Source organism: Oncorhynchus nerka, linkage group LG11 (genome assembly GCF_034236695.1).
Source record: "Oncorhynchus nerka isolate Pitt River linkage group LG11, Oner_Uvic_2.0, whole genome shotgun sequence".
NCBI classification, from domain to species: Eukaryota; Metazoa; Chordata; class Actinopteri; order Salmoniformes; family Salmonidae; genus Oncorhynchus; species Oncorhynchus nerka.
In genome coordinates this window covers 52,995,921-53,021,895 of record NC_088406.1, presented here as the reverse complement: position 1 = coordinate 53,021,895, position 25,975 = coordinate 52,995,921, and the positions used below count along the sequence as shown (strand labels likewise).

The following is a 25,975-nucleotide window of genomic DNA, read 5'->3' as shown; positions in this document are numbered from 1 at the left end:
TTCTAGTAGTCGACTCCGAAAAAATGCAGTTCATCTACTGTTACTGGAGAAATGTGAAACTCCTAGGAGATCAAATCACTGCACAGACCTAATGTTTGTTGTGGTGGTTATGGTCAATTTGTAATCCTCTGAAAATAACATCCGGAAGGGAAGACCTGACCTGACCCCTCTGCGGTATTGATTTATCTTCATGGTTCATTTTATCACAGTTCAGCAAACACCCCAATATTGCCCAGCCGAGGCGCGAGGTAGGCAGAGGAAAGGACACACGGAAGTGCAATGATAAATATGTGTTTACAATCCAAGCATCCATGTGAGCTGTTCTATGACCAACACTTTAGATTGTGTAGAATGCAGAGGTACAGTACTGGATGATTTATGCACATTTTGAGTGCACTGGGCCTAAGATGCACACGCGTTTGCACTATAATGTTACATTTACATAATATCTGTGAACTGCCGGTATCAACTACACCACCAGGGACAATAATCAATGATCAATGGTAGACTACTACCACACATTTCCAGTCTGTGTTTTCACTTCCCTCATATGGATGAATACAACCTGTCAGATGATCTACTGCTTGTAAGACTGACTGTCTTACAATGTCATTCAATGAAAGGGCAAATGTAACTTAATTCCCAGTTGAACATCTCTAAGAAGAGTGTAGAAACGGCCTGCCTGACATTACCGGCTCTCTCGCCACCAAATCACCTCAGGGGAGCTTTCCCCCCGCTCTTCTAGATTTTCTCTGCACACACGCCCGGTCTCACCATCTTTATGAGGGAAATAGCGGAGGATCTTTGGCTCTGGATGAGTTTTATTTATTCCACTCTCTCCTGCCCTTGACCGCCAGGCATTGTGTTTCTGAAGCCTGGCCACGGGCGCACTGTGATGATGTATGTGGCTCACTGAGGTACGGAGAGGCCTCCCAGTCCTGACGTTATCTGCTCTTCCTAACAGGCACTGGCCAGACGCTGTTCCGATTAAACAATGGCTTCAGTATCATCCAAACCAATGACACCGTAAGAAGGTAAGGGGACCCGAGAGACGCCCCTGACTGACACTGATAGGGAGTTAAGGACAGGCCGCCAACCGTTGTCCCAAAAAGTTTTTCAAACCAAAGAGATGCTGTCTTTAAAAGTTACTCTCTCTCTGTTAGTTGCTAGTTAAATATTGCCAAAACAGAATGAGCTCCTTTAGAGATTTGGATGAACCTGTAATGTGCTGTGCCCCACGCAATGTACTACATGTATGTATTGTAGGTTTTATGTAGGTTGAGACACTAATCACAACTCCCTCATGTGAAATTAGTGAGGGTATTATTAGCTTAAAAATATGCCGTACTCATAAAGAACACAATTTGGTTTCCTTATTTTCAGTTGCCTGTTGCAGAAATCGACAGCGCCATGTGCAGAGGAGCTATGCGTGTCCGTACTGAAATTGTGGAGGGTGATTAGCGATGGAAATGGTTTGTAAAGACAAGACATTAGTGTGATATTTCCTCCCCCTATTTTTTTGCACATAGATGTTTTTGTCAAGAGAAATTGTGTGAAGAAAATGCATGAAATGCCAAACATCTTCAATTATCCCATTGTTTTCTCATTATTCTGCCTGTCATGCATTTTTGCCAACTCCTTATTAAGTGCCCACTTGTTCTGTAGTCACACAGGCAATGTGTGCTTAAGTGGCAATCTGGGATTGGTACATCCATTATTTATGAATGATATAGCCATTGATTCTTGAAGAATATAATTTATATATGCCTCGTGTCTTGCAGAACCCACAAAATATAAGCTTCGTCAACATTGTAATTGTAAACACACTTTGTGACTGCTTCATTGTTGTTTGAATCCCGGACTGCCCCTTTTACCACATCAAAATTCATGAACACTTGTAACCAAGAGAAAATAATTGCTCCTTCTCCCAAACGGTGACAAATCAATTATACAGCTATCCAAAACCCGTTGTGCCAATGTCAAAATAGGGGAAATGCATTTGATGTAAAAAATCTGCCAATTAAGGAGGCAAGTGCAATTATATTGTTGCTATTGCATTTAAAGTAGGCCTACAATCATCCCCTGACAAATAGCATTCGAATCGATTGAAAGTGCATGCAATGTGTTATTAAATTCAATCTTTGCCACAACTGTCACTGGAACTGTCCCTGTTGCTGAAGACATTTTTTCTCCTGGGCTGCTTGCTTTCAGATGAAAACCAAAAGATGCTGATGAGATGCCCAGACTCCAAAGAGTACATTGTTGACTTATTGGTATCAGGGATGGCGGCGGTGCGGAAAGAATGCCTGGCGTTTCTGTCTTTGTACTCCCAAACTCCACATGGAAGAGGCTTGTCCATTGAGAACCTGAATTTGCATATGTAAGAGATCAGATCCCTGTTGGTAATTGCGTGTTCTGGCTGACAAGAACCACACACTATTATCAAATCAAACCTACCTGCCTTCTCCTCTTTCAGCTCTTTCAGACAGCAGGTAGAGCCGTCCACTCAGAGTTCAGGGAAATTAAAATATGGGGGGAAAGTATGGTTGTAGGGTCGCAAAATATGTTGTGCTCTATTAACAATAAACATTTAATTTAGGATTTTAACCCTTATGTACTGTGGGAATTGAAAACATGTTGATATTCTATTGCTGTATTTAGTCTCACATCAGACCTGCATTTGCACTTGCTGGTCCCTGTTATTCTGAATATTGTGTCATCCATCTTATTTAATCAGTAAAACAATGATATAGTAAGTTGGATAATTGTTTTGGCTTAAAGAAGTGTTAATGACGTGTGAAAATGAAATATTTGACTTTCTCACACAACTCTGCAGGTTGGTGGGAAACTTGATGATGTGCCTATCCACACAGAGCCACCTGGAAACCACAGCTCTAACTATTTTGGAGAACTTTGCCACAGAAAACCAGTATGTACACTGTAGCTAATGCAATACATAGTTTTTCGTAACAAAATGGTGGATGCTCTTACTTGAAGGAGGGAACAACTCAGTCACCGAAATATTCTTTAAGTTTTTATTTATTTTCTTAGCAGCAGATGTCAGAACAAATGGACACATTTCAGCGTCAGCCTTCGCCAGCGTTTGAAGGACAATGCTATCACAATGATATCACTTCACAGGAAAATATAAATACATATTCTGATCATGACCCACCAGGCTAGTCTATTGTATTGCCATATATCATCGGCGTAAATATTAAAGAGCAGTTTTAATTCACTTGGCTGGACAGTTAGGAGGCTCCAAGCAAATGCAAAGTGAACAGCGGGGTTGACATCCCAATCCATCACCAGGCTCTATCCCACCGTTAATCTCAGTTGAAAGCCCAATGGCCGCTCCATTCCTAAACTCACACTGTCACTTATGAAAATAGAGTCTGCGTCTCTGCATCTCAAGTGGCACCCTTTTCCTGATGTAGTGGTCAAAAGAAGTGCACTAAAAAGGGAATATGGTGTAATTTGGGACTAAGCCACAGAAGGAGAGTCAGAGCCACAGGAATAAAGCCAGAGAGCCTATAGTGGTTGAAATGGGAAGATCACAGTCAATTTGGTTGGACTTGAATGGTGCTGGAAGGGATTACATTTCTAATGTGAGTCTGGAGCCTTTGTCAAGGACTCGCTTTTTGTTAACGTTTGCGAAAACAAGGCTATCACCTACTCTACGGTGCTGTTTGTGTGAGACGTCTCACTGGGCACACACTGGTTGAATCAACGTTGTTTCCACGTCATTTAAATGAAACCAATGTGGAATAGACATTGAATTGACTTCTGTGTCAGCGTTTCCGTTATGAAGATTTGTGACTGGAAAGATTTTAATTGACGGACATTTGAGCAATTTACCGGACATCTATATGCATTCAAATCCGACAGTAGAAAGAGAGAGATAATGAAACCTCCGACCTGGTTTAGCCAACGCCATCAATTCATGAGGGATATTGGCCAAATTAGCAGCATTTAGACTACTTGACCTTAAAAACAGCCCCCCAAAAATGACAAAAACACTCTTCCTTGTTTTTCGATGTGTAGCATATAGCTTATAGCATAGCTTATAGCCCTGGGCTTTAGGTTCAGTTTTTGGCAATTTGAGTGCTAAGTGCATCAGAGCATTGCATGCATTTGCGTCCACTGTATGATATTAATATTAGAAAAAATGACATAAAGGAGGAGAAGCCCCAGAGAGATATAGAGATGTGCCGGCAGCATGCTATGACACCGACATGCATTTGTCAGATGGCTACTGTGTCTGCTAGACAGATATAGGCATACAGAAGGAAGCTTATTGTCACGCCCTGACCTTAGTCATCTTTGTTTTCTTTATTATTTTGGTTAGGTAAGGGTGTGACGAGGGTGGTATGTGTGTTTTTGTCTTGTCTAGGGTCCTCACCTCAAGTTCAACTGTTGGATTCAGTTGGAGCGCTGGTGCACACTGCCTTCATATCATAAGCCGGCACTAGTTAAGCTTAATAATAGCCACACCACACCAAACCTTCACAAAAGTTTCTACACTTTATTAGGGTAATAACAAAAGTAAATTATTTATAGGAAAAATAGGAGAAGGCTATTATAATATGGCAAACACAACATTACAGTTGGAACTTAATTTGACCAAAGAAAATGGCTCAACAGAATGAATCAAAAGACTTGGTTTAAAAAGACGAACTGGTTTAAAACATCACAAGAGTTTTGAACACGCTATATTGCAGCAATTAACCTCTAATGATATTTATTTTACAACGGGCCTTCTTATAACTAATTTACCTTAAACTAAAGATGGAGCACACATTTGAAAAGAAAATTCTAACTTAATTTAGCCAACGAAAATGTCTCAGCAGAATTAAACAAAACACGTTTAGCATATTTAAAGAACTGGTTTAGATGAATAGACCTACAATAATAACAATGATATACAATAATAATAGGCTAATGATAAAGCATATGATTATAAATACGAAAATAAATACATTTATGTTCCAAAATTGCATTCTCTCCGAATAGCAATTTGCACAGTGGCTTGCATTTGGCCGTGCCAACGCTCTTCTCATCTTTGTCCACTACAATATTAAAACTTGTCCACACAAAGGACATTCCGCTTGTTGTTTTTTCACTGTAGGCATACTGTTTATCCTCTAACTTTCGTTTTACTTCAATGAAAAAAGACTCAATCTTCGCAATCAACAACAGCCTAGGCCAAGGCTCCTCTCTCACTCTCCCTATCTATCCTCAGCACCACACACACATGCTCACAGAGTGAGAGAATGGTGGAGTGTGAAATTGGGGTGTAAGCCTATGATAAGACAGCCTCTCCAGGACAATTTGTTTGGCTTCAGTTCTACAATTTAATTTAGCGTCTTTTCTTTTTTGGGGGGCCAAAAGCCATCCATTACTTGCTAACGGTGGGGGGTGGGTGTTGAAGTATGTATGTGCTTGTGTGTGTTATAAAACATTTAGATAATGTCGTCACATACTGTGGTTTGGTACCGCACGTCATTATAATAATATAATATCGATTGTGTTTGTAACCTCCTGAGATCCATTGTCCGTGTCCCATACTGTATGCAGTGTGCAGCCAATTATTTTATTGTTCCTTGTCATGTGGGAACCTATTGTATAGAGTATGCTACATCACTATACAGCATAGGCAAGTGATTTGTAGCATATCTACTGTATATTCTTGAACATTTCATGTTCATCATGGTTAACTCATGGTTAACTCCCTGTTCATGTTACAGATTTCGCTTGCAGTTAAGGGACACGTTTACAACATTGATTGTGCCCCCTTTCGCAAGTCTGCTGGTAAGATATTTGTGTTGGAAGTTAGCTACATCTCATCAAATACTTCATTTGCTCCTGATACTGTAGTTGTTGTAGCCTGGTCCTAGATCTGTCATGCCAAACATGACTACAACCATATGAGTTGTTAATACAGCAAAAGCTAATCTGCGACCAGACACTGTCAAAATGGGATAATGGGATAATCTTTCTTGTGCTCCGCTTGCAGAGAAACATCACCACATTCAACCAGCATAGTTTCCCATCGCTCATATCAACAATAGGCAATATGATTGGAGATGATGCCATCCATAACGAGGTTGCCAACTGTCAGGAGTTTTGGCAGGCCTTTCTAATCGCCATGGTGAATATTGCTCCATATTGTATTTATGACTAGATTATTTTAAAGGAGCACACAACTTTGTTATTTTCCTAAACTGAACTGGGATGTTTATTTTTCTATTTTATTATTTTTCAATTCTAATGCTGGCATACTTGCTTTTTATGACTAGCTTATTTTAAAGGAGCACACAACTTTTTTTATTTTCCTAAACTAAACTGGGATGTTTATTTTTCTATTTGATTATTTTTCAATTCTAATGATGGCACACTTGCTTTGTCTCTTTCCAATAAAATAAAGGTTTTGAAATGTCACAGACTGAAACTTATAAGCCAGAATAGATAACAATGTACAATGGTCATTTCTCATACCAAATCCAGTGAGTGTTGTATTGCACTGTGGTTCTCTATTACAGAAGTGGTGTACTCACTGTGAATACAGAGAGATCCTTTATCCCCTCCTGGGACTGATGATCAACCTCTCTGGTAATCCCTCCACAGCCATCCAGGTACGATAGAGGCTGTTAGGCTGAGTTGTATCCCAAATGGCACCATATTCCCTATATAGTGCACTACTTTTGACCAGGGCCCATGGCACACTAGGGTGCCATTTGGAGTTGGGCTGTGATTGACTAGTCCTTGGCCCACCTATCAGGGTAACACATCAATTTGATGGGAAGAGGGAGGGAAGGAGGTGAATGGAAAAACAAGAACAAAGAGAGCACTGAGAGCTTTTGTTTCAGACCCTTTGGTGTAGTAATAATAATAAGCACCCCTATGAAAAAGTGATATGTACAGTGAACATTTGATTAACCTTTCTCTCTCTCGCTTTCTTTCTCTCCTTTATCTTGCAGGAGCATGCTGTTCCCATCAGTGGAGTATGCTTGGGCTTGCTGAGTGATCCCGACGGGGGCATCATCACAGTGAGTGGTTGCACCACAGGGCCCCGACGCAGCTCTGCTGATGAGACCAAAACCACGGCATCTCTCACGGACACTTCTCTACGGCCCCTCTGGCCTATCATGCTCTAACTATCCATATTGCAAGCATTTTTCATATGCAAACAAAGATGGAAGAGATGGGTATTTGGAGAGAAACAATATGACACCATACGTGTTTTATGTATAGCAACTAGTTTTAGATATAAACACAACTCCTGCTTCGTCAGCATGTGTTCCGAAGCATTGAAAAGTTAAGATTAGAACACGTATAAGAAAACATAGCACGGTCTGGTCTGAGCAGTCTCAAGGGGCTAAAAACTATTCAGAACGTATCTCGAACATACAGTGCATTCGGAAAGTATTCAGACCCCTTGACTTCTTCCACAGTTTGTTACATTACAGCCGTATTCTAAAATGGATTGTAAACTGGGTGGGTCGAGCACTGAATGCTTATTGGCTGACAGCCGTGGTATATCAGACCGTATACCACGGGTTTGACAAAACACTTATTTTTACTGCTCAAATTATTTTGGAACCAGTTTATAATAGCAGTATGGCACCTCGGGGGTTTGTGATATATGGCCAATATTTATTATTCTTTTTATTTAACCTTTATTTACTTTGGCAAGTCAGTTAAGAACAAATTCAGCCTACCCCAGACGACGCTGCGCTAATTGTGCGGATGTGGTGCAGCCTGAATTCGAACCAGAGACTGCAGTGACGCCTCTTGCACTGAGATGGAGTGCCTTAGGCCTCTGCGCCACTCGAGCGCCCAAATATACCACTGCTAAGGGCTGTGTCCAGGCATCTACCCTCGGGCCATATTGCTTAATTAAATAAAAAAATGTTCTTCATCAATCTACACACAATACCCCAAAATAGCAAAGCGAAAACAGGTGTTTAGAAATGTTTGTAAATGTATAAAAAATGTAAAACAGAAATACATATTTATATAGGTTTTCATACCCTTTGCTATGAGACACGAAATTGAGCTCAGGTTCATCCTGTTTCCATTCATCATCCTTGAGATATTTCTACAACTTGATTGGAGTCCACCTGTGGTAAATTAAATTGATTGGACATGATTTGGAAAGGCACACACCTATCTATATAAAGTCCCACAGTTGACAGTGCATGTCAGAGCAAAAACCAAGCCATGAGGTCGAAGGAATTGTCTGTAGAGCTCCAAGACAGAATTATGTCGAGGCAGAGATGTGGGGAATGGTACCAAAACATTTCTGCAGTATTGAAAGTCCCGAAGAACACAGTGGCCTGCATCATTCTTAAATGGAAGAACCACCAAGACTCTTCCTTGAGATGGCCGCCCGGCCAAACTGAGCAATCGGGGGAGAAGGGCCTTAGTCAAGGCCAAGAATCCGATGGTCACTCTGACAGAGCTCCTGAGTTCCTCTGTGAAGATGGGAGAACCTTCCAGAAGGTCAACCATCTCTGCAGCACTCCACCAATCAGGCCTTTATGGTAAAGTGGCCAGACGGAAGCCACTCCTCAGTAAAATGCACATGACAGCCCACTTGGAGTTTGTCAAAAGGCACCTAAAGGACTCTCAGACCATGAGAAACAAGATTCTCTGGTCTGATGAAACCAAGATTGAACTCTTTGGCCTGAATCTAATCGTCCGGTCTGGAGGAAACCTGGCACCATCCCTACGGTTAAGCATGGTTGTGGCAATCTTCAATATAGAAATGCTACCCAAAAAATGTATTGAAACTTGTTACAAATAATGGAGTCACGCATGATTTTGAAAGAGGAAGAAAAGTACTTTAAGAATATGTTTTCATTTCAGTCTCCTCCATCTCCGCTAACTGAAACTAATTGTATGGATTTTTTTCCTAATAATAATGTAAAATTAACATCTGTAAGGAAAGACTCATGTGAAGGCCAAATTACAGAGGAGGAACTTCTTGATGCAATTAAAGCCTTTAAGGCTGGGAAAACTCCAGGGCTGGATGGCATACCAGTGGAAGTATACAAAACTTTTTTTGACCGTTATTAGCATGTTTTAACCACTCCTATATAAATGGTAGATTATCAGACACGCAACAAGAAGGTCTGATATCATTATTACTGAATCAGGACCCAAGTGGCATATATATATAGTGGCCTGGTTTTCATAGCTGATTTTGAAAAGGCTTTTATATAAAGTACGACTGGAGTTTATATGTAAATGCCTAGAAATGCCTATATTTTGGGGAATCTTATAAATAATGGCTACATCTCAGAAAGTTTTAAACTATCTAGAGGATTAGAACAAGGTTGTCCAGTATCGGCATATCTATTTATTATTGCCATCGAAATGTTTGCTGTTAAAATTATATCAAACAATAATATTAAGGGATTAGAAATCCGTGGCTTAAAAACTAAGGTGTCATTGTACGCTGATGATTCATGTTTTCTTTTAAAATCACAATTAGAATCTCTCCACGGCCTCATGGAGGATCTAGATACTTTTGCTATCCTCTCTAGATTAAAACCAAATTATAATAAGTGTTACAAATGATATTACGTATTGGATCACTAAAAAATACAAATTTTACATTACCGTGTATTTTACCAATTAAATGGTCTGACGGAGATGTGGACATACTCGGTATACAAATCCCAAAAGAAAGAAATGATCTCACTCCAATACATTTTTATAGAACGTTAGCAAAAATAGATAAGATGTTGCTAACATGGAAAGGAAAATACCTGTATATTTCTGGAAAAATCACCCTGATTAACTCTTTAGTCATTTAGTCACTTTACCTATTTGCTTATGGTTTTGCCTACACCGAGTCACCTGCTTTTGAAATTATATGATCACTGGTTCTCTAGTAAATTGGTAGGAACATCCTATGTTCAAGAATGGCCTTTTTCCCTTTAGTCAGATTACACCTGCTCACTTTCGGTTGTTTGAAAAGGAAATAATCTCCAAAATATCGTTATTTTTTAAACAAGCCTTAGGAAGTTGGTTGCAATTTCAGTTTAATCCACCTGAAAAGACAGAACAAATAATACAACAAATATTGTGGTTAAACTCAAAAATACTAATTGATAAAAAAACAACATATTTTTCGAAGATTTTTTTTTTAAAAGTATAATTTTTGTGAATGATATCATAAATAGGACTGGTGGAGTTACAGTGGAGCAAAAACGTATTTAGTCAGCCACCAATTGTGCAAGTTCTCCCACTTAAAAAGATGAGAGAGGCCTGTAATTTTCATCATAGGTACACTTCAACTATGACAGACAAAATTAGATTATTTTTTTTTTTAAATCACATTGTAGGATTTTTAATAAATGTATTTGCAAATTATGGTGGAAAATAGGTATTTGGTCAATAACAAAAGTTTATCTCAATGCTTTGTTATATACCCTTTGTTGGCAATGACAGAGGTCAAACGTTTTCTGTAAGTCTTCACAAGGTTTTCACACACTGTTGCTGGTATTTTGGCCCATTTCTAAGAATAAAAAGGTTCAGTACTTTTGTGAAGCATCACAGCACAGTTGAAAAATATATGGCAAATAGAAATCCAAAATGGATGATGTTGAGAGATAGATGGGAGAGGTAGAATAGAGCTGAAGGGTGGGACTAATTACAATATAACCAATGTAAAACAAACAGGGGTCTGTAAAATGTGTATAGGTTCAGAAATTGTGTGAAATAGCACAGTTACAAATAGAAATCAAACGGGATGGACATCAGAAATAGAGGAAGGACTAAAAACAAACAAAATATAACTATTGTAAAATAGATTGTGTCTGTAAAATGTGTATAAGATGTATAAACTGAAGGTAGAAGCCTAAGTGTTACAGTTTATTAGTTTACTAATAATGGGCTGTTTCCTAAGAACAGCTACTTAGCCGTACCAGTGATTGTCTGAGAGGGGAGTTTTCTTCTCCTCTTCCTCGGGTAGATAGTCAAAGTTCCAAAACCACTTTACACGCACAGCTGCAGACCGACGGTGTCCTGGTCTGGTAAGTTCTCTGTCTCTCTCTCTCTCTCTCTCTCTCTCTCTCTCTCTCTCTCTCTCTTTCTCTCTTCTCTCTCTCTCTCTCTCTCTCTGTGACATTCAGTGTGACATTAAGGATCTCTCTCTCCGGGTCAGTAAATGTGACAGAATATCAGCAACAGGTGTTGATGACTGCTCTGTTTCTTTCCCCACTCACTCTCTTTCTTTTCCCACTGACTGAATCTTGTTCTTTCTCTTGGCCTCAGAGAGCCACAGGTTTGCTGAGTAAAGTGCTCCCACAGTCCCCCGCTGCTACTGAAGACGCCGTGCAGAGAGGAGTCGTGGGGACAATGCGGAGGCTACTGAAAGTAATGCCAAGCATAATTTATTGCCTTTTTTATTATATTTCTTTTAGGTGATCACTGCCACAGCTTCTTGATAAAATAATAATGTTGTGTTATGTGTTATATGGACTGATATAATGTATTCTATATACTGTATATGGTGTGAGAGAAATGATCGTTTTATCTTGCCATGCAGGGATCAGGGAAGACCACCACTAAATATTTGATCAAGACCCTCACAGTGTGCACGGCTATCAGTCAAACGGCTCAGGAGGAGTGGGTGAAATGTGATAATCGTAAGATACATGTATGATGGATTGGTCTTGGTTTTTGAACTAGTGTGTTATGTGAAAGATGCTAAATAACAAAAACAGATATTGTATTATAAGATGTGTCAAATCAAATCAAATTTATTTATATAGCCCTTCGTACATCAGCTGATATCTCAAAGTGCTGTACAGAAACCCAGCCTAAAACCCCAAACAGCAAGCAATGCAGCAATGTCCTCACACATGCGTGTGCGTGTTGGTTTGTGTGTATGAGCACGTCTGTTTTTATTTTTTTTGTATGTGCCTGTGTGTGTGTGCTTTTGTCTGTGAGTGTACGTGATTACATTGGGCAACTTTTATTTTGTCCTACTCATCAGGACTTCACACCCTGAGGAGGCTCCTGGGTCCCAGCAGTGAGGAGGCAGTGGCAGGGAACGCTGCCCTGTGCCTGGGCCACTGCCTGGGGGTGCGGGGGGCAGCCAGTAGCCTCCTGGGAACCGACACTGTCCTGCTCCTGCTCCGCCTTGCTGCGGGCGACGCCAAGAGAAGTGCTGTGCAGCAAAATTCTGCCATCGCTCTGGGGAAGCTGTGTAAAGCAGAGCCCAGGTAATTGCTAATGTTAGTTAATCACACGTGCACGTATGCTTACACACACACGCACCCATACACACACACACACATACACATGCAGGCACATGCACCCACACACACTCCTCAACATCTCAGCTCTTACACTGGCATAACGCAGTTATTTATATTTGAGAACTTTTTTTACTCCAAACATTTAGGAGACACCCAAAAGTACTCGTAACATTTTGAATGCTTAGCAGGACAGGAACGTGGTCCAATTCACGCACTTATGAAGAGAACATCACTGGTCATCCCTACTGCCTCTGACCTGGCGGACTTACTAAACACAAATGCTTTGTTTGTAAATTATGTCTGCGTGTTGTGCTGTGCCCCTGGCTATCAGTACATTTTTTTTAAATTAAACAATTGTGCTATCTGGTTTGCTTAATATAAGCCATTTGAAATGATTTATACTTTTACTTTTGATACTTAAGTATATTTAAAACCAAATACTTTTAGACTTTTACTCAAGTAGTATTTCACTGGGTGAGTTTCACTTTTATTTTAAGGTATTAAGGTACTTTTATATTAAGGTATCTTTTCTTTTACTTAAGTATGGCAATTGAGTACTTTTTCCGCCACTGAGATTATAGACTACCGATCGCTGTCCATCAAATCAACGTTTATAGTTCCAATAGTGCAGTATTACCTAGCAATACAAAATAATACACACATAATTCCAAAATTAAGAAATATCAGAACGAGCAATGTCAGTGTCCGGAATATACAGTACTAGTCACAAGGTTGGACACACCTACTCATTCAAGGGTTTTTCTTTATTTTCACTATTTTCAACATTGTAGAATAATTGTGAAGACATCACAACAATGAAATAACACATATGGAATCATGTAGTAACCAAAAAAGTGTTAAACAAATCAAAGTATATTTTATGTTTGAAATTCTTTAAAATAGCCACCCTTTACCTTCATGACAGCTTTGCACACTCTTGGCATTCTCTCAACCAGCTTCACCTGGAATGATTTACAAAAGTCTTGAAGGAGTTCCTACATATGCTCAGCACTTGTTGGCTGCTTTTCCTTCACTCTGCGGTCCAACTCATCCCAGACCATCTCAATTGGGCTGAGGTCGGGCGATTGTGGAAGCCAGGTCATCTGATGCAGCACTCCATCACTCTCATTATTGGTCAAATAGCCCTTACACAGCCTGGAGGTGTGTTGGGTCATTGTCCTGTTGAAAAACAAATAATAGTCCCACTAAGCACAAACTAGATGGGATTGAGTATCGCTGCAGAATGTTGTGGTAGCCATGCTGGTGTGTGCCTTGAATTCTAAATAAATCACTGACAATGTCACCAGCAATGCACCCCCACACCATCACACCTCCTCCTCCATGCTTCATGGTGGGAACTACACATGCGTAGATCATCTGTTCACCTACTCTACATCTCACAAAGACACAGAGGTTGGAACCAGAAATCTCTCATTTGGACTCATCAGACCAAAGGACATATTCCACCAGTCTAATGCCCATTGCTTGTGTTTCTTGGCCCAAGCAAGTTTCTTCTTCTTATTGGTGTCCTTTTGTAGTGGTTTCTTTGCAGCAATTCGACCATGAAGGCCTGATTCACGCAGTCTCCTCTGCAATTTCTGAGCCTGGTAACTCTAATGAACTTATCGTTTGTATTTTCTGCATTGACTGACCTTCATGTCTTAAAGTAATGATGGACTTTCGCTTCTCTTTGCTTATCTGAGCTGTTCTTGCCATAATATGGACTTGGTATTTTACCAAATATGGCTATCTTCTGTATAACACCCCTACCTTGTCATAACACAACTGATTGGCTCAAATGCATTAAGAAGGAAAGAAATTCCACAAATGTAATTTTAACAAGGCACACCTGTCAATTGTAATGCATTCCAGGTGACTATCTCATGAAGCTGGTTGAGAGAATGCCAAAGTGTGCAAAGCTGTCATCAAGGCAAAGGGTGACTACTTTGAAGAATCTAAAATATTTTTGTTTCACACTTTTTTGGTTACTACATAGTGTTATTTCATAGTTTTGATGTCTTCACTATTATTCGACAATGTAGAAAATAGTAAAAATAAAGAAAAACCCTTGAATGAGGAGGTGTGCTTCCAAACTTTTTAATGGTACTGCATGTATAATGGTTTTTATAGACGGTATGGGCATATTTTTTAGAGAACGTGTTTACAGCAGTTCTTATATAGGTGTTCCTAATGTTTTGGTCACTTAGACTCAGTATACATATGAAGTGGGTAAAACAGTATATAAGTATTAAAGTGATCAGTGTTCAATGACTCTATGTAAATAGGGCAGCAGTCTAAGGATCAGGGCAGAGTACTGGGTGTAGGCTGGTTAGGGGTGACTGTTTAACAGTCTGATGACCTGGAGAGAGAAGCTGTTGTCTTTGGTTCCCAGATTTGATGCACCTGTACTGTCTCTGTCTTCTAGCGGGGTGGACAGGCCATAGCTCGGGTGACTGAGGTCTTTGATGGTCTTCTTGGCCTATCTTTGCCCCCGGGTGCTGTAGATGTCCTGGAGGGTAGGCAGTGTGCCCCCAGTGATGTGTTGGGCTGACCTTAGCACCCTCTGGAGAGCACTGAGGATGCGGGCGGTGCAGCTGCCCTACCAGGTGGTGATACAGCCCAGAATGTTCTTGATGGTGGGTGCATCTGTAGAAGTCTTAGGGGCCAAGCTGTATTTCTTCAGCCTCCTGAGGTTGAAGAGGTGCTATTGTGCCTTCTTCACCATGCTGTCGGTGTGGAGGGACCATTTCAGGTCCTCGGTGATGTGCACGCCAAGGAACTTGAATCTTTTGACCCTCTCAACTGGGGGAATGCTCTCTCTGCTTTCTCCTATAGTCCACGATCAGCTCCTTCATTTTGTTGACGTTGAGGGAGAGGTTATTTTCCTGGCACCACTCCACCAGGGCTCTCACCTTCTCGCTGTAGGCTGTCTAGTTGTTGTTGGTAATCAGTCCTATCACTTTTGTGTTGTCAGCAAACTTGATGATTGAGTTGGCAATGTGAGTGGCCAATCAGTCATGAGTCAGGAAGTCTAGGACCCAGTTGCACAGGGCGAGGTTCAGACCCAGGGCCCTGAGCTTAGTGATGCGCAATGAACAGCATTCTCACATAGGTATTTATTTTGTCCAGGTGGGATAGGGCAGTGTGCAGTGCAATGGCGATTGCGTCGTCCATGGGTCTGTTGGGGCGGTATGCAAATTGTAGTGGGTCTATGGTGTCGGGTAAAGTGGAGGTGATATGATCCTTAACTTCTTGCGGCGAGCCATCCCGGATCCGGGATCGTGAATACAGCCTCAAGCTCATTACCATAACGCAACGTTAACACACATGAAAATCGCAAATGAAATGAAATCAATATGCTAGCTCTCAAGCTTAGCCTTTTGTTAACAACACTGTCATCTCAGATTTTCAAAAATATGCTTCTCAACCATAGCAAAACTAGAATTTGTGTAACAGTATTGATAGCTAGCATTAGCATTTAGCGTTAGCATTCATCAGGCAACATTTTCACAAAAACCAGAAAAACATTCAAATAAATCATTTACCTTTGAAGAACTTCGGATGTTTTCAATGAGGAGACTCTCAGTTAGATAGCAAATTTTCAGTTTTTCCTGAAAGATTATTTGTGCAGGAGAAATCGGTCCGTTTTCTGCGTCATGTTTGGCTACCAAAAATAAACGAAAATTCAGTTATAAAAACGCCGAACTTTTTCCAAAATAACTCCATAATATCGACTGAAACATGGCAAACGTTGTTTAGAATCAATCCTCAAGGTGTTTTTCTACATATCTCTTCAAAGATATATCGTTCGTGGAAGTGTGCTTTCACCTCTGTATCCCATGTGAAAATGCATGCAGCTGAGAATTACGCACCAATTTAGACAAAGGACAAATGTAGTCTCTTATGGCCAATCTTCCAATGATATGCCTACAAATACGTCACAATGCTGCAGACATCTTGGACGAACGGCAGAGAGCATAAGCTCGTTCATGGCACATTCACAGCCATATAAGGAGACGATAGAAAAACAGAGCCTCAAAAATTCTGCTCATTTCCTGTTTGAGGTTTCATCTTGGTTTCGCCTGTAGCATGAGTTCTGTGGCACTCACAGATAATATCTTTGCAGTTTTGAAAACGTCAAAGAGTGTTTTCTTTCCAAAGCTGCCAATTATATGCATAGTCGAGCATCTTTTCGTGACAAAATATTGCGCTTAAAAAGGGAACGTTTTTTTATCGAATAATGAAATAGCGCCCCCATAGCTTCAACTGGTTAACTAGCCTCTCAAAGCACTTCATGATGACAGAATTGAGTGCTACGGGGCGATAGTCATTTTGTTCAGTTACTTTTGCTTTTTTGGGTACAGGAACAATGGTGGACATCTTGAAGCAAGTGGGGACAACAGACTGGGATATGGAGAGATTGAATAGGTCCGTAAACACTCCAGCCAGCTGGTCTGCACATGGTCTGAGGATGCGGCTTGGGATGCCGCCTGGGCCGGCAGCCTTGCGAGGGTTAACGCCTAAATGACTTACTCACGTCGGCCATGGAGAATGAGAGCACACAGTCCTCGTGAGAAGCAGTTTGATGTTGTTTTCCTCAAAGCAGGCAAAGAAGGTGTTTTGCTTGTCTGGCTGGCTTTTCCTTTATAATCAGTGATTGTCTGGAGTCCCTGCCACATATGTCATGTCTGAGACGTTGAACTGCGACTCCACTTTGTACCTTGAATGTCGTTTTGCCTCTTTGCCTTACGGAGGTCATAGCTGGTCTGTTTGTACACGTCCATGTTCGCAGTCGCCTTGCTATGGTTAAATGCAGTGGTTTGCGCTTTCAGTTTTGCGCAAGTGTTGTCATCTATCCACGTTTTTTAGTTTGGATAAGTTCTAATCGAACAAAGTCACTGAGGCCGTGTATACGTCGGTACTATTTCCCGGAACATTTCCCAGTCCGCGTAATCAAAACAATCTTGAAGAACATATTCCGATTGGTCAGACCAATGTTGAATAATCCTTACCACAGGTGCTTCCTGCTTAAATTTTTGCCTATGGTTGGAGAAGAGCAGAATGGAGGTGTGATATGATTTGCCGAAGGGAGGGTAGAGGGGGGCCTTGTAGTCGTCCCGGAAGGGAGAGTAGCAATGATCCAGAGTCCCCGATGTTCGTGTAGCACAATAGATGTGTTGATAGAATTTCTGTAGCAGTTTCCTCAGATTTCCTTTATTAATCCATGGTGCTGAAATTGTGAAATGTCTACGCGGCTGCCTAGCGAATCGATGATAGGCTTTCTGTGGTGCCATGGCACGTAGCCATTGCTTTGCTTTAGCTCATTTATAAATGTTTATTGGGAGGCCAATTGGCCGTCATTTTGTCATGTTAAGTCTAACATTTCACAAAGTTATACACACAAAGCTATGCTGCCATTTAGACAGCTGGCTGGCAGGAATAATGTAATTACTTGTAATTAAAGTTGGACATTCAAACATTGACGATTGTAAAATACATTTTTGATGCAACAGCATACTAATCAGCTACACTACCAAAATATTTTTGGGAATATACTGTCCTGTATAGCCTATCTCCCGGCTGGGATAGAAAGTTGTTGTGCGTAAAACCAGCCTATTAATCCCAAATTATAGTCAGTCCACCCTCAAAACACTTGCTTTACTAGGGATTGTTTTATTATGCAGTATTTCCTACTATCTACAGCTAGGCTATTTACAGTATGTAGCTCCTAATTAACTGCTGTTTATAAACCTTTATAAAAATGACACATCAAACAATGAGGAAAAAAGGCTTTAGGATAAATTGAGCCATTATTTATTGTTGAACTCAACAGGTTTCAAGGTAAGTTAAATCAAGTCAAATGAAATCTTCCCTGGTCTCCTGAAGTCCTCCTTCCTGCTTTTCTGTTTTTGTGCTTGTCTCTTTCTTTTTTCTATCTTGAGGCCTATAGTAGCTACAGTATGCGACAGCATCGCCTTGCGTTTTTCTGTGGGCAAATGTTTTCATCACAGCCTGTAGGTCCAGGTTGCCTGGACTGCCTATACTGAGTATTGCCAACCAAGACAGTCATTACTGAGACATTGTGCATTATATGTCCATTGCGCTGCACACATTTGAAACTTAGTCTTGAATGATATGCTAAGATACACAATTCAAATGCAAGTTCACCAGTACGAACAAAATCGCAATCTGCTTTTCTTTTGTTCAAGCCCTCAAGAAGTGTTGTCAGCTAAAGATGATCGTCTGTTTGCATCGGCCGATTTATTGGCTGTTCACAATCCAGACGACTTGTACCCAGAGCTTCCTATACAGTTTGTCATTTCTTTCTGTAGCATGTTGAGGCCGGCAATTATGAGAGGCTCAATCAAAGATGTTGCAGAACTGCTGTATTTGAAGCAGCACTCTCTTCTGCCCAGTTTCCCTGATGTTGCTACGGCAATCAGGCTGTTTTTAATCATCCCTGTAACTGTCGCTTCTGCGGAGAAGCCTTCATTAGAAATGTACATAAAAAACACATGCCATTACACACAAATATGTAACCTTCATTTCGACATATAGGCTACTTGCCTAACTGTTACTCTCTTAAAATACTATGCAAGGTGCTGACATACGTATGGGATTAAGAACAACATTGTAGCGAATTCAAAAGGGCAACACGAAAGGGACTGGTGCATGCAACTCCATTTCTCTTCGCGGTCAGTGTGTGTGTGTGTGTGTGCAGTACAGTCACGCCTGTTAAATATGTATTTACTCATAACATGATGCAGCCATCACCATGCTTGAAGAGTAGTACCCCCCCTCCATACACACACAGCTCAACCATCTCTACCTATGTATTTAACCATCCAAGTCAGTGTGGTTCCTCCCTCTGAAAATAACCTATCTCTGGCGCAACCTCTTCCAAGTCCTAATACTTATAATAATATGGGTAGTATGTGCTAAAATAGCAAGGATTTTCTTGTTACTAAAGCCAATTCTAAGGTATAGTTTCACCAGGTCATCTAATTAAGGTATTTTAACGGTGGCGCACACAGCAACAGGGAGCCATTCTCAAAATAAAATGTTGGGTTTATTCTCAAAATATTGTCCCTTTATTCTCGAGATATTGCCACTTTAGTTTCGAAATATTGTCACTTTATTCACGCTATTTTATTTAGACTATATTCTCAGGATATTTCAGGTTTTTAAAGTACTATCCGTGCCCCCCCAAAAAATCCAAGTATTCTTTTTTTTTTTTATTCACTTTGCCCTAATACTCTTACGTACAGGTAGTGTGTCAACCTCTGGCTCATTCTTTATGCTGTTCTGTTCTCGTTTGCCTGGAAATACTGTGTGGAAATAAGGGAGTAAGTATCCCTTAAAAGTTATTTGTAATAAATATAATTTATTTAGGATAACATTTTATACAGAACTCTATCTTATTTAAAACACAATTGTAAAACATAACTTAATACTGAATTTAAAATGGATTCAATTGAGATTTTGTGGCACTGGCCTACACACAATACCTCATTATGTTTTTAGAAATGTTTCCAAAATGCATTAAAAATGAAAAGCTGAAATGTGAATTGAGTCATGTATTCAACCCCTTTCTTATTTTTATTTTTTTAAACCTTTATTTAACTCAGCAAGTCAGTTAAGAACAAATTCTTATTTACAATGACGGCCTACCCGGGGAACAGTGGGTTAACTGCCTTGTTCAGGGGCAGAGCAACAGATTTGTACCTTGTCCGCTCAGGGATTCGATCCATCAACCTTTCGTTACTGGCCATACGATCTAACCTTATGGCAAGCCTAATAAGTTCAGGAGTAAAAATGTGCTTAACAAGTCACATAATAATGTGCATGTACTCACTTTGTATGCAATAATAGTGTTTAACATGACTTTTTAATTACTATCTCATCTCTGTACCCCACACATACAATTATATGTAAGGTCCCTCATTCGAGCAGGGAATTTGAAACACAGATTCAACAACGAAGACCAGGGAGGTTTTCCAATGCCTCACAAAGAAGGGTACTTATTGGGGATAAAAAAAGCAGACATTGAATATCCCTTTGAGCATGGTGTGTCACGCCCTGATCTGTTTTTCACCTGTCCTTGTATTTTGTCTCCACCACCCTCCAGGTGTCACCCATCTTCCCCATTATCCACTGTGTATTTACAGTGGGGCAAAAAAAAGTATTTAGTCAGCCACCAATTGTGCAAGTTCTCCCACTTAAAAAGATGAGAGAGGCCTGTAATTTTCATCATAGGTACACTTCAACTATGACAGACAAAATTAGGGGAAAGAATCCAGAAAATCACATTGTAGGATTTTTTATGAATTTATTAGCAAAATATGGTGGAAAATAAGTATTTGGTCAATAACAAAAGTTTCTCAATACTTTGTTACATATCCTTTGTTGGCAATGACAGAGGTCAAACATTTTCTGTAAGTCTTCACAAGGTTTTCACACACTGTTGCTGGTATTTTGGCCCATTCCTCCATGCAGATCTCCTCTAGAGCAATGATGTTTTGGGGCTGTTGCTGGGCAACACAGACTTTCAACTCCCTCCAAAGATTTTCTATGGGGCTGAGATCTGGAGACTGGCTAGGCCACTCCAGGACCTTGAAATGCTTCTTACGAAGCCACTCCTTCGTTGCCCGGGCGGTGTGTTTGGGATCACTGTCATGCTGAAAGACTCAGCCACATTTCATCTTCAATGCCCTTGCTGATGGAATGAGGTTTCCACTCAAAATCTCACGATACATGGCCCCATTCATTCTTTCCTTTACACGGATCAGTCGTCCTGGTCCCTTTGCAGAAAAACAGCCCCAAAGCATGATGTTTCCACCCCCATGCCTCACAGTAGGTATGGTGTTCTTTGGATGTAACTCAGCATTCTTTGCCCTCCAAACACGACGAGTTGAGTTTTTACCAACAAGTTCTATTTTGGTTTCATCTGACCATATGACATTCTACCAATCTTCTTCTGGGTCATCCAAATGCTCTCTAGCAAACTTCCGACGGGCCTAGACATGTACTGGCTTAAGCAGGGGGACACGTCTGGCACTGCAGGATTTGAGTCCCTGGCGGCGTAGTGTGTTACTGATGGTAGGCTTTGTTACTTTGGTCCCAGCTCTCTGTAGATCATTCACTAGGTCCCTCCGTGTGGTTCTGGGATTTTTGCTCACCGTTCTTGTGATCATTTTGACCCCACGGGGTGAGATCTTGCGTGGAGCCCCAGATCAAGTGAGATTATCAGTGGTCTTGTATGTCTTCCATTTCCTAATAATTGCTCCCACAGTTGATTTCTTCAAACCAAGCTGCTTACCTATTGCAGATTCAGTCTTCCCAGCCTGGTGCAGGTCTACAATTTTGTTTCTGGTGTCCTTTGACAGCTCTTTGGTCTTGGCCATAGTGGAGTTTGGAGTGTGACTGTTTGAGGTTGTGGACAGGTGTCTTTTATACTGATAACAAGTTCAAACAGGTGCCATTGATACAGGTAACGAGTGGAGGACAGAGGAGCTTCTTAAAGAAGAAGTTACAGGTCTGTGAGAGCCAGAAATCTTGCTTGTTTGTAGGTGACCAAATACTTATTTTCCACCATAATTTGCAAATAAATTCATTAAAAATCCTACAATGTGATTTTCTGGATTTTTTTTCTCTAATTTTGTCTGTCATAGTTGAAGTGCACCTATGATGAAAATTACAGGCCTCTCTCATCTTTTTAAGTGGGAGAGCTTGCACAATTGGTGGCTGACTAAATACTTTTTTTGCCCCACTGTATACCTGTGTTTTCTATCTGTTGCCAGTTCGTGTTGTTTGTTCAAGCCTTCCAGCATTTTGTCTCAGCTTCTGTTTTTCCCTAGTCTCTCTCTTTCTCATCCTCCTGGTTTTTGACCTTTGCCTGTCCTGACCCTATACCCGCCCGGCTGACCACTGTCTGTCTCTGATCCTGAGCCTGCCTGCCGTCCTGTACCTTTGCTCCACCTCTGGATTACCGACCTCTGCCTGACCTGACCCTGAGCCTGCTTGCGGTCCTGTACCTTGGCCACTGCTCTGGATTATCGACCTCTGCCTGCCTTAACCTGTCGTTTGCCTGCCCCTGTGGTTACATAATCATTGTTACTTCACACAGTCTGCACTTGGGTCTTACCTTGATTCCTGATAGTACGAACTGGCCATGACTGACCCAGCAGACTTGGACCATCTCCGCAACACCATTTCCTCCCAAGGAGCCACCATTGTTAGACATGAGGAGATGCTTCGTGGTCTGATGGAAGGGTTCCAGGACGTGGCCGAACGTCATGACCTAGCATTGTAGGATCCCACCTTGCATCTGATGAACTCTGGAAGTCCCTGATAGGTTCTGAGCTTACCCGAGTTCCTCCAAGAGCCTCCGAAGACTGCCGATTCACCGCTTCCCGAGCCAATGCAGCTCGGTTGGGCTGGGCTGTCTCCAGCCGAACGCGTACGCAGATTTGAGACCCAGAGTTGTCTGTATTGCGGTATTGCCGGTCATTTTGTGTCTACTTGTCCCTTCAAGAGACCCAGCTCATTCGTTGGAGTGAGTACTCTGGTGGGTCTTAAAGATAATTGTTCTTCTCCCCTTACTCTCCCCCTTCTCCATGCCACCCTGCTGTGGGGCGACCAGCCCAAGTCTCTCCAGGTACTCATCAACTCGGGGGCTGATGTGAGTCTAATGGACGTGGTTACATAACATTGTGACTTCACACAGTCTGCATTTCAATACACCCAGTGACTACAAAGATACAGGTGTCCTTCCTAACTCAGTTGCCAGAGAGGAAGGAAACCGCTCAGGAATTTCACCATGAGGCCAATGGTGACTTTAAAACAGTTACAGAGTTTAATGGCTGTGATAGTAGAAAACTGAGGATGGATCAACAACATTGTAGTTACTCCACCTAACTAACCTAAATGACATAGTGAAAAGAAGGAAGCCTGTACAGAATAAAAAATATTACAAAATATGCATCCTGTTTGCAGTAAGGCACTTAAGTAATACTACAAAAAATATGGCTAAGAAATTATATTTTTGTCTTGAATACAAAGAGTTATGTTTGGAGCAAATCCAAAACATCACTGAGTACAGCTCTTCATATTTTCAAGCATAGTGGTGGCTGCATCATGTTATGAGTATGTTTGTCATCGGTAAGGTCTAGGGAGTTTCATAGCAAAATCCTAGAGGAAAACCTGGTTTAATCTGCTTTTCTACAGACACTGCCAAAACATTGTCAAAGAAGGAACTTTATGTCCTGAATAAAAAGAGTACAGTTTTGACTTCAATCGGCTTGAAAATCTATGGCAAGACTTGAAAATGGCTATCTAGCAATGATCAACAACCAACTTGACAGAGCATGAAGAATTTTTTTAAAGAATAATGTGCAAATATTGTACAATCCAGGTGTGCAAAGCTCTTAGAGACTGACCCAGAAGGACTCACCACTGTAATCACTGCCAAAGGTGATTATAATATTTCTGTATTTCATTCTCAGTAAATTTGCTAAAATAAAATAAAAACATGTGTTTCCTTTGTCATTATTGGATATTGTTTGTAGATTGGTGATTTAAAAAAAGCAATTTAATCCATTTTGAATTCAGGCTGTAACACAATAATGTAGAATAAGTCAAGGGCGTGAATACTTTCTGAAGGCACTGTATATGCTCCTCCTACTAAACTCTGTGGTGCAGTAGACAGCAGCCTTCAGAAAGTTGTCTCTACCCTGCTGATGCGGATGTAACTGTTGTCCCAACTAATGTGCGATGGCAGAAACACGTTTAACCTCGAAGTGCTCTAAGTTTAATCTCGAAGTGGCAGAAAAGAGGCAGAATACCCTATACATTAAAGGAGTATGCTCTGTGTCTCTACTCCTCTTTTGACTTCCCATGACAACATCCAATTCAGGGGAGAGAAAAGAATAGAATAGGTTCACCCACAGGTCAACTTAGAGGGACATCATTATGTTTGCTTACATGATTCTTGTCTGTTTTTGTTTCTAGGCATATGGCAAAACTCAGAGAACTTCACGGATTGGAGATACTCCACTCCTGTATGAAGCTGATCACATGAGTCTCTCCAACCGACCCCAAAAAAGTCTCCCAGTCTTTTTATATCCCTTTCTTGTGCGTGAAAACAAAGTTCACATATGCCATTTGGAAATGACACCTTTCATTCAGCATATCACGCTTAACATATCCCGAGGCAGACATTTTTTTAAGTAGCTGTTTCTTAAGCCTTTTTTTCCCATTGTAGCACGGTTTTATATTCCCATGTACCCCCCTGTGTTCTGTTGTGTATTATGACAGGTTGCCCAAGGACAATGTAGCTAGGCCTCACACAGGGTTTTTAATGTTCTGTTATGAAACACTAACTAGTAAATGAAAAAGTTCCTCCCTACCAGCTGGCGTAATATTTAATATGTAAAGTTTAACTTCAAACAGCGTTTAAGATGTTCAGATAGCTAAGCAGAGTGCACGCTATTAAACAAAAAGTCATTCTTTTTCATTGGATTTAGTTGTTCTTTGCATTTTGTACACAAACAAGGTCATAAATGGCACACATACTGTACACAATCCATGTCTCAATTGTCTCCAGGCTTAAAAATCCTACTTTAACATGTCTCCTCCCATTCATCTACACTGATTGAAGTGGATTGAACAGGTGACATCAATAAGGGATCATAGCTTTCACCTGGATTCACCTGTCTTGGAAATAGCAGGTGTTCCTAATGTTTTGTACACTCAGTGAACATCACTCAGCCATTTCCTAACATACAGTGGGGTTCAAAATTATTGGCACCCTTGATAAAGAGGAGCAAAAAATACTTTATAAAATAAATAATACAAATACTGAGCTATTTTGTATTCTCAATTTAAACACATATTAAGAATATGATTTTATACAAATACAATTGCTCAGAGAAAGATTTTGTTTAACATGTAGTATTTGTTTTCTCAAACAGATAGGGGAGAACATTGTCACCGCTAAGTTTAGTATTTAGTCATTTTTATTATAAATTGAGAATAGAATATGCTTCTAAACATTATTGTGGATGCTACCATGATAACGGATAATATTGAATGAATTGTGAGTAATGACGAGTGAGAAAGTTACAGAGGCACAAACATCATACACCCAAGTCATGCTAACCTCTCACCATTACCAATAATAGGGAGGTTAGCATGTCTTGGCCGTATTCATTTTGTGCCTCTGTAACTTTATCACTCATCAATGCCACAATACATTATTTAGCATTCATTTCTATTGGGCACAAAATAATCTGAAACACAACCAAAACAAACAGCAAATGGATCCAACAAGTTTGTAGTCACAAGCTTGATGTAGTCATTGCGTACTAGGAATATCCGACCGAGTACTAAACATTTAACTACTTTGACAACAGGGGTGTTTTGCTCATCTTTGTCAAGGGTGCCTATCTTTTTGGAGGTGACTGTATATTAATCATGTGTGGGAATGGCTGAAATTCTCACATTTGACATTGATTTTAAAGAGCATTATCATACTGGATGTGTTTGGGGAAAATGGATTAGGATGATAGCGTATATTCCTGTGGTTTAGGGCTGTTCATGTGATTATAAACCCTGGCACTGGGTAAACAGCTTGAGGATATATATTCTATCTATGGCATGGAGGACCCCCTGCTCTAAATGGATCATTACACTGCATGCTT

The 25,975-nt window shown here is 40.6% G+C and overlaps 1 protein-coding gene across 1 annotated transcript in view; it reads left to right on the top strand.

Moving 5' to 3' along the window:
* The window catches only part of ttc12 (tetratricopeptide repeat domain 12), a 40,023-nt gene extending 15,229 nt beyond the window's left edge, over positions 1 to 24,794 (top strand). Inside the window, exons 10-21 of the mRNA XM_029673230.2 lie at positions 965 to 1,034; positions 1,384 to 1,472; positions 2,212 to 2,380; positions 2,837 to 2,929; positions 5,748 to 5,811; positions 6,017 to 6,151; positions 6,543 to 6,635; positions 6,981 to 7,049; positions 11,287 to 11,388; positions 11,561 to 11,660; positions 12,011 to 12,239; positions 24,285 to 24,794. Of these exons, the coding sequence (XP_029529090.1) occupies positions 965 to 1,034; positions 1,384 to 1,472; positions 2,212 to 2,380; positions 2,837 to 2,929; positions 5,748 to 5,811; positions 6,017 to 6,151; positions 6,543 to 6,635; positions 6,981 to 7,049; positions 11,287 to 11,388; positions 11,561 to 11,660; positions 12,011 to 12,239; positions 24,285 to 24,354 (1,283 nt within the window). The 3' untranslated portion in view covers positions 24,355 to 24,794. The remainder of the gene's footprint in view (positions 1 to 964; positions 1,035 to 1,383; positions 1,473 to 2,211; positions 2,381 to 2,836; positions 2,930 to 5,747; positions 5,812 to 6,016; positions 6,152 to 6,542; positions 6,636 to 6,980; positions 7,050 to 11,286; positions 11,389 to 11,560; positions 11,661 to 12,010; positions 12,240 to 24,284) is intronic.
* The last annotated feature ends 1,181 nt before the right edge of the window (positions 24,795 to 25,975 follow it).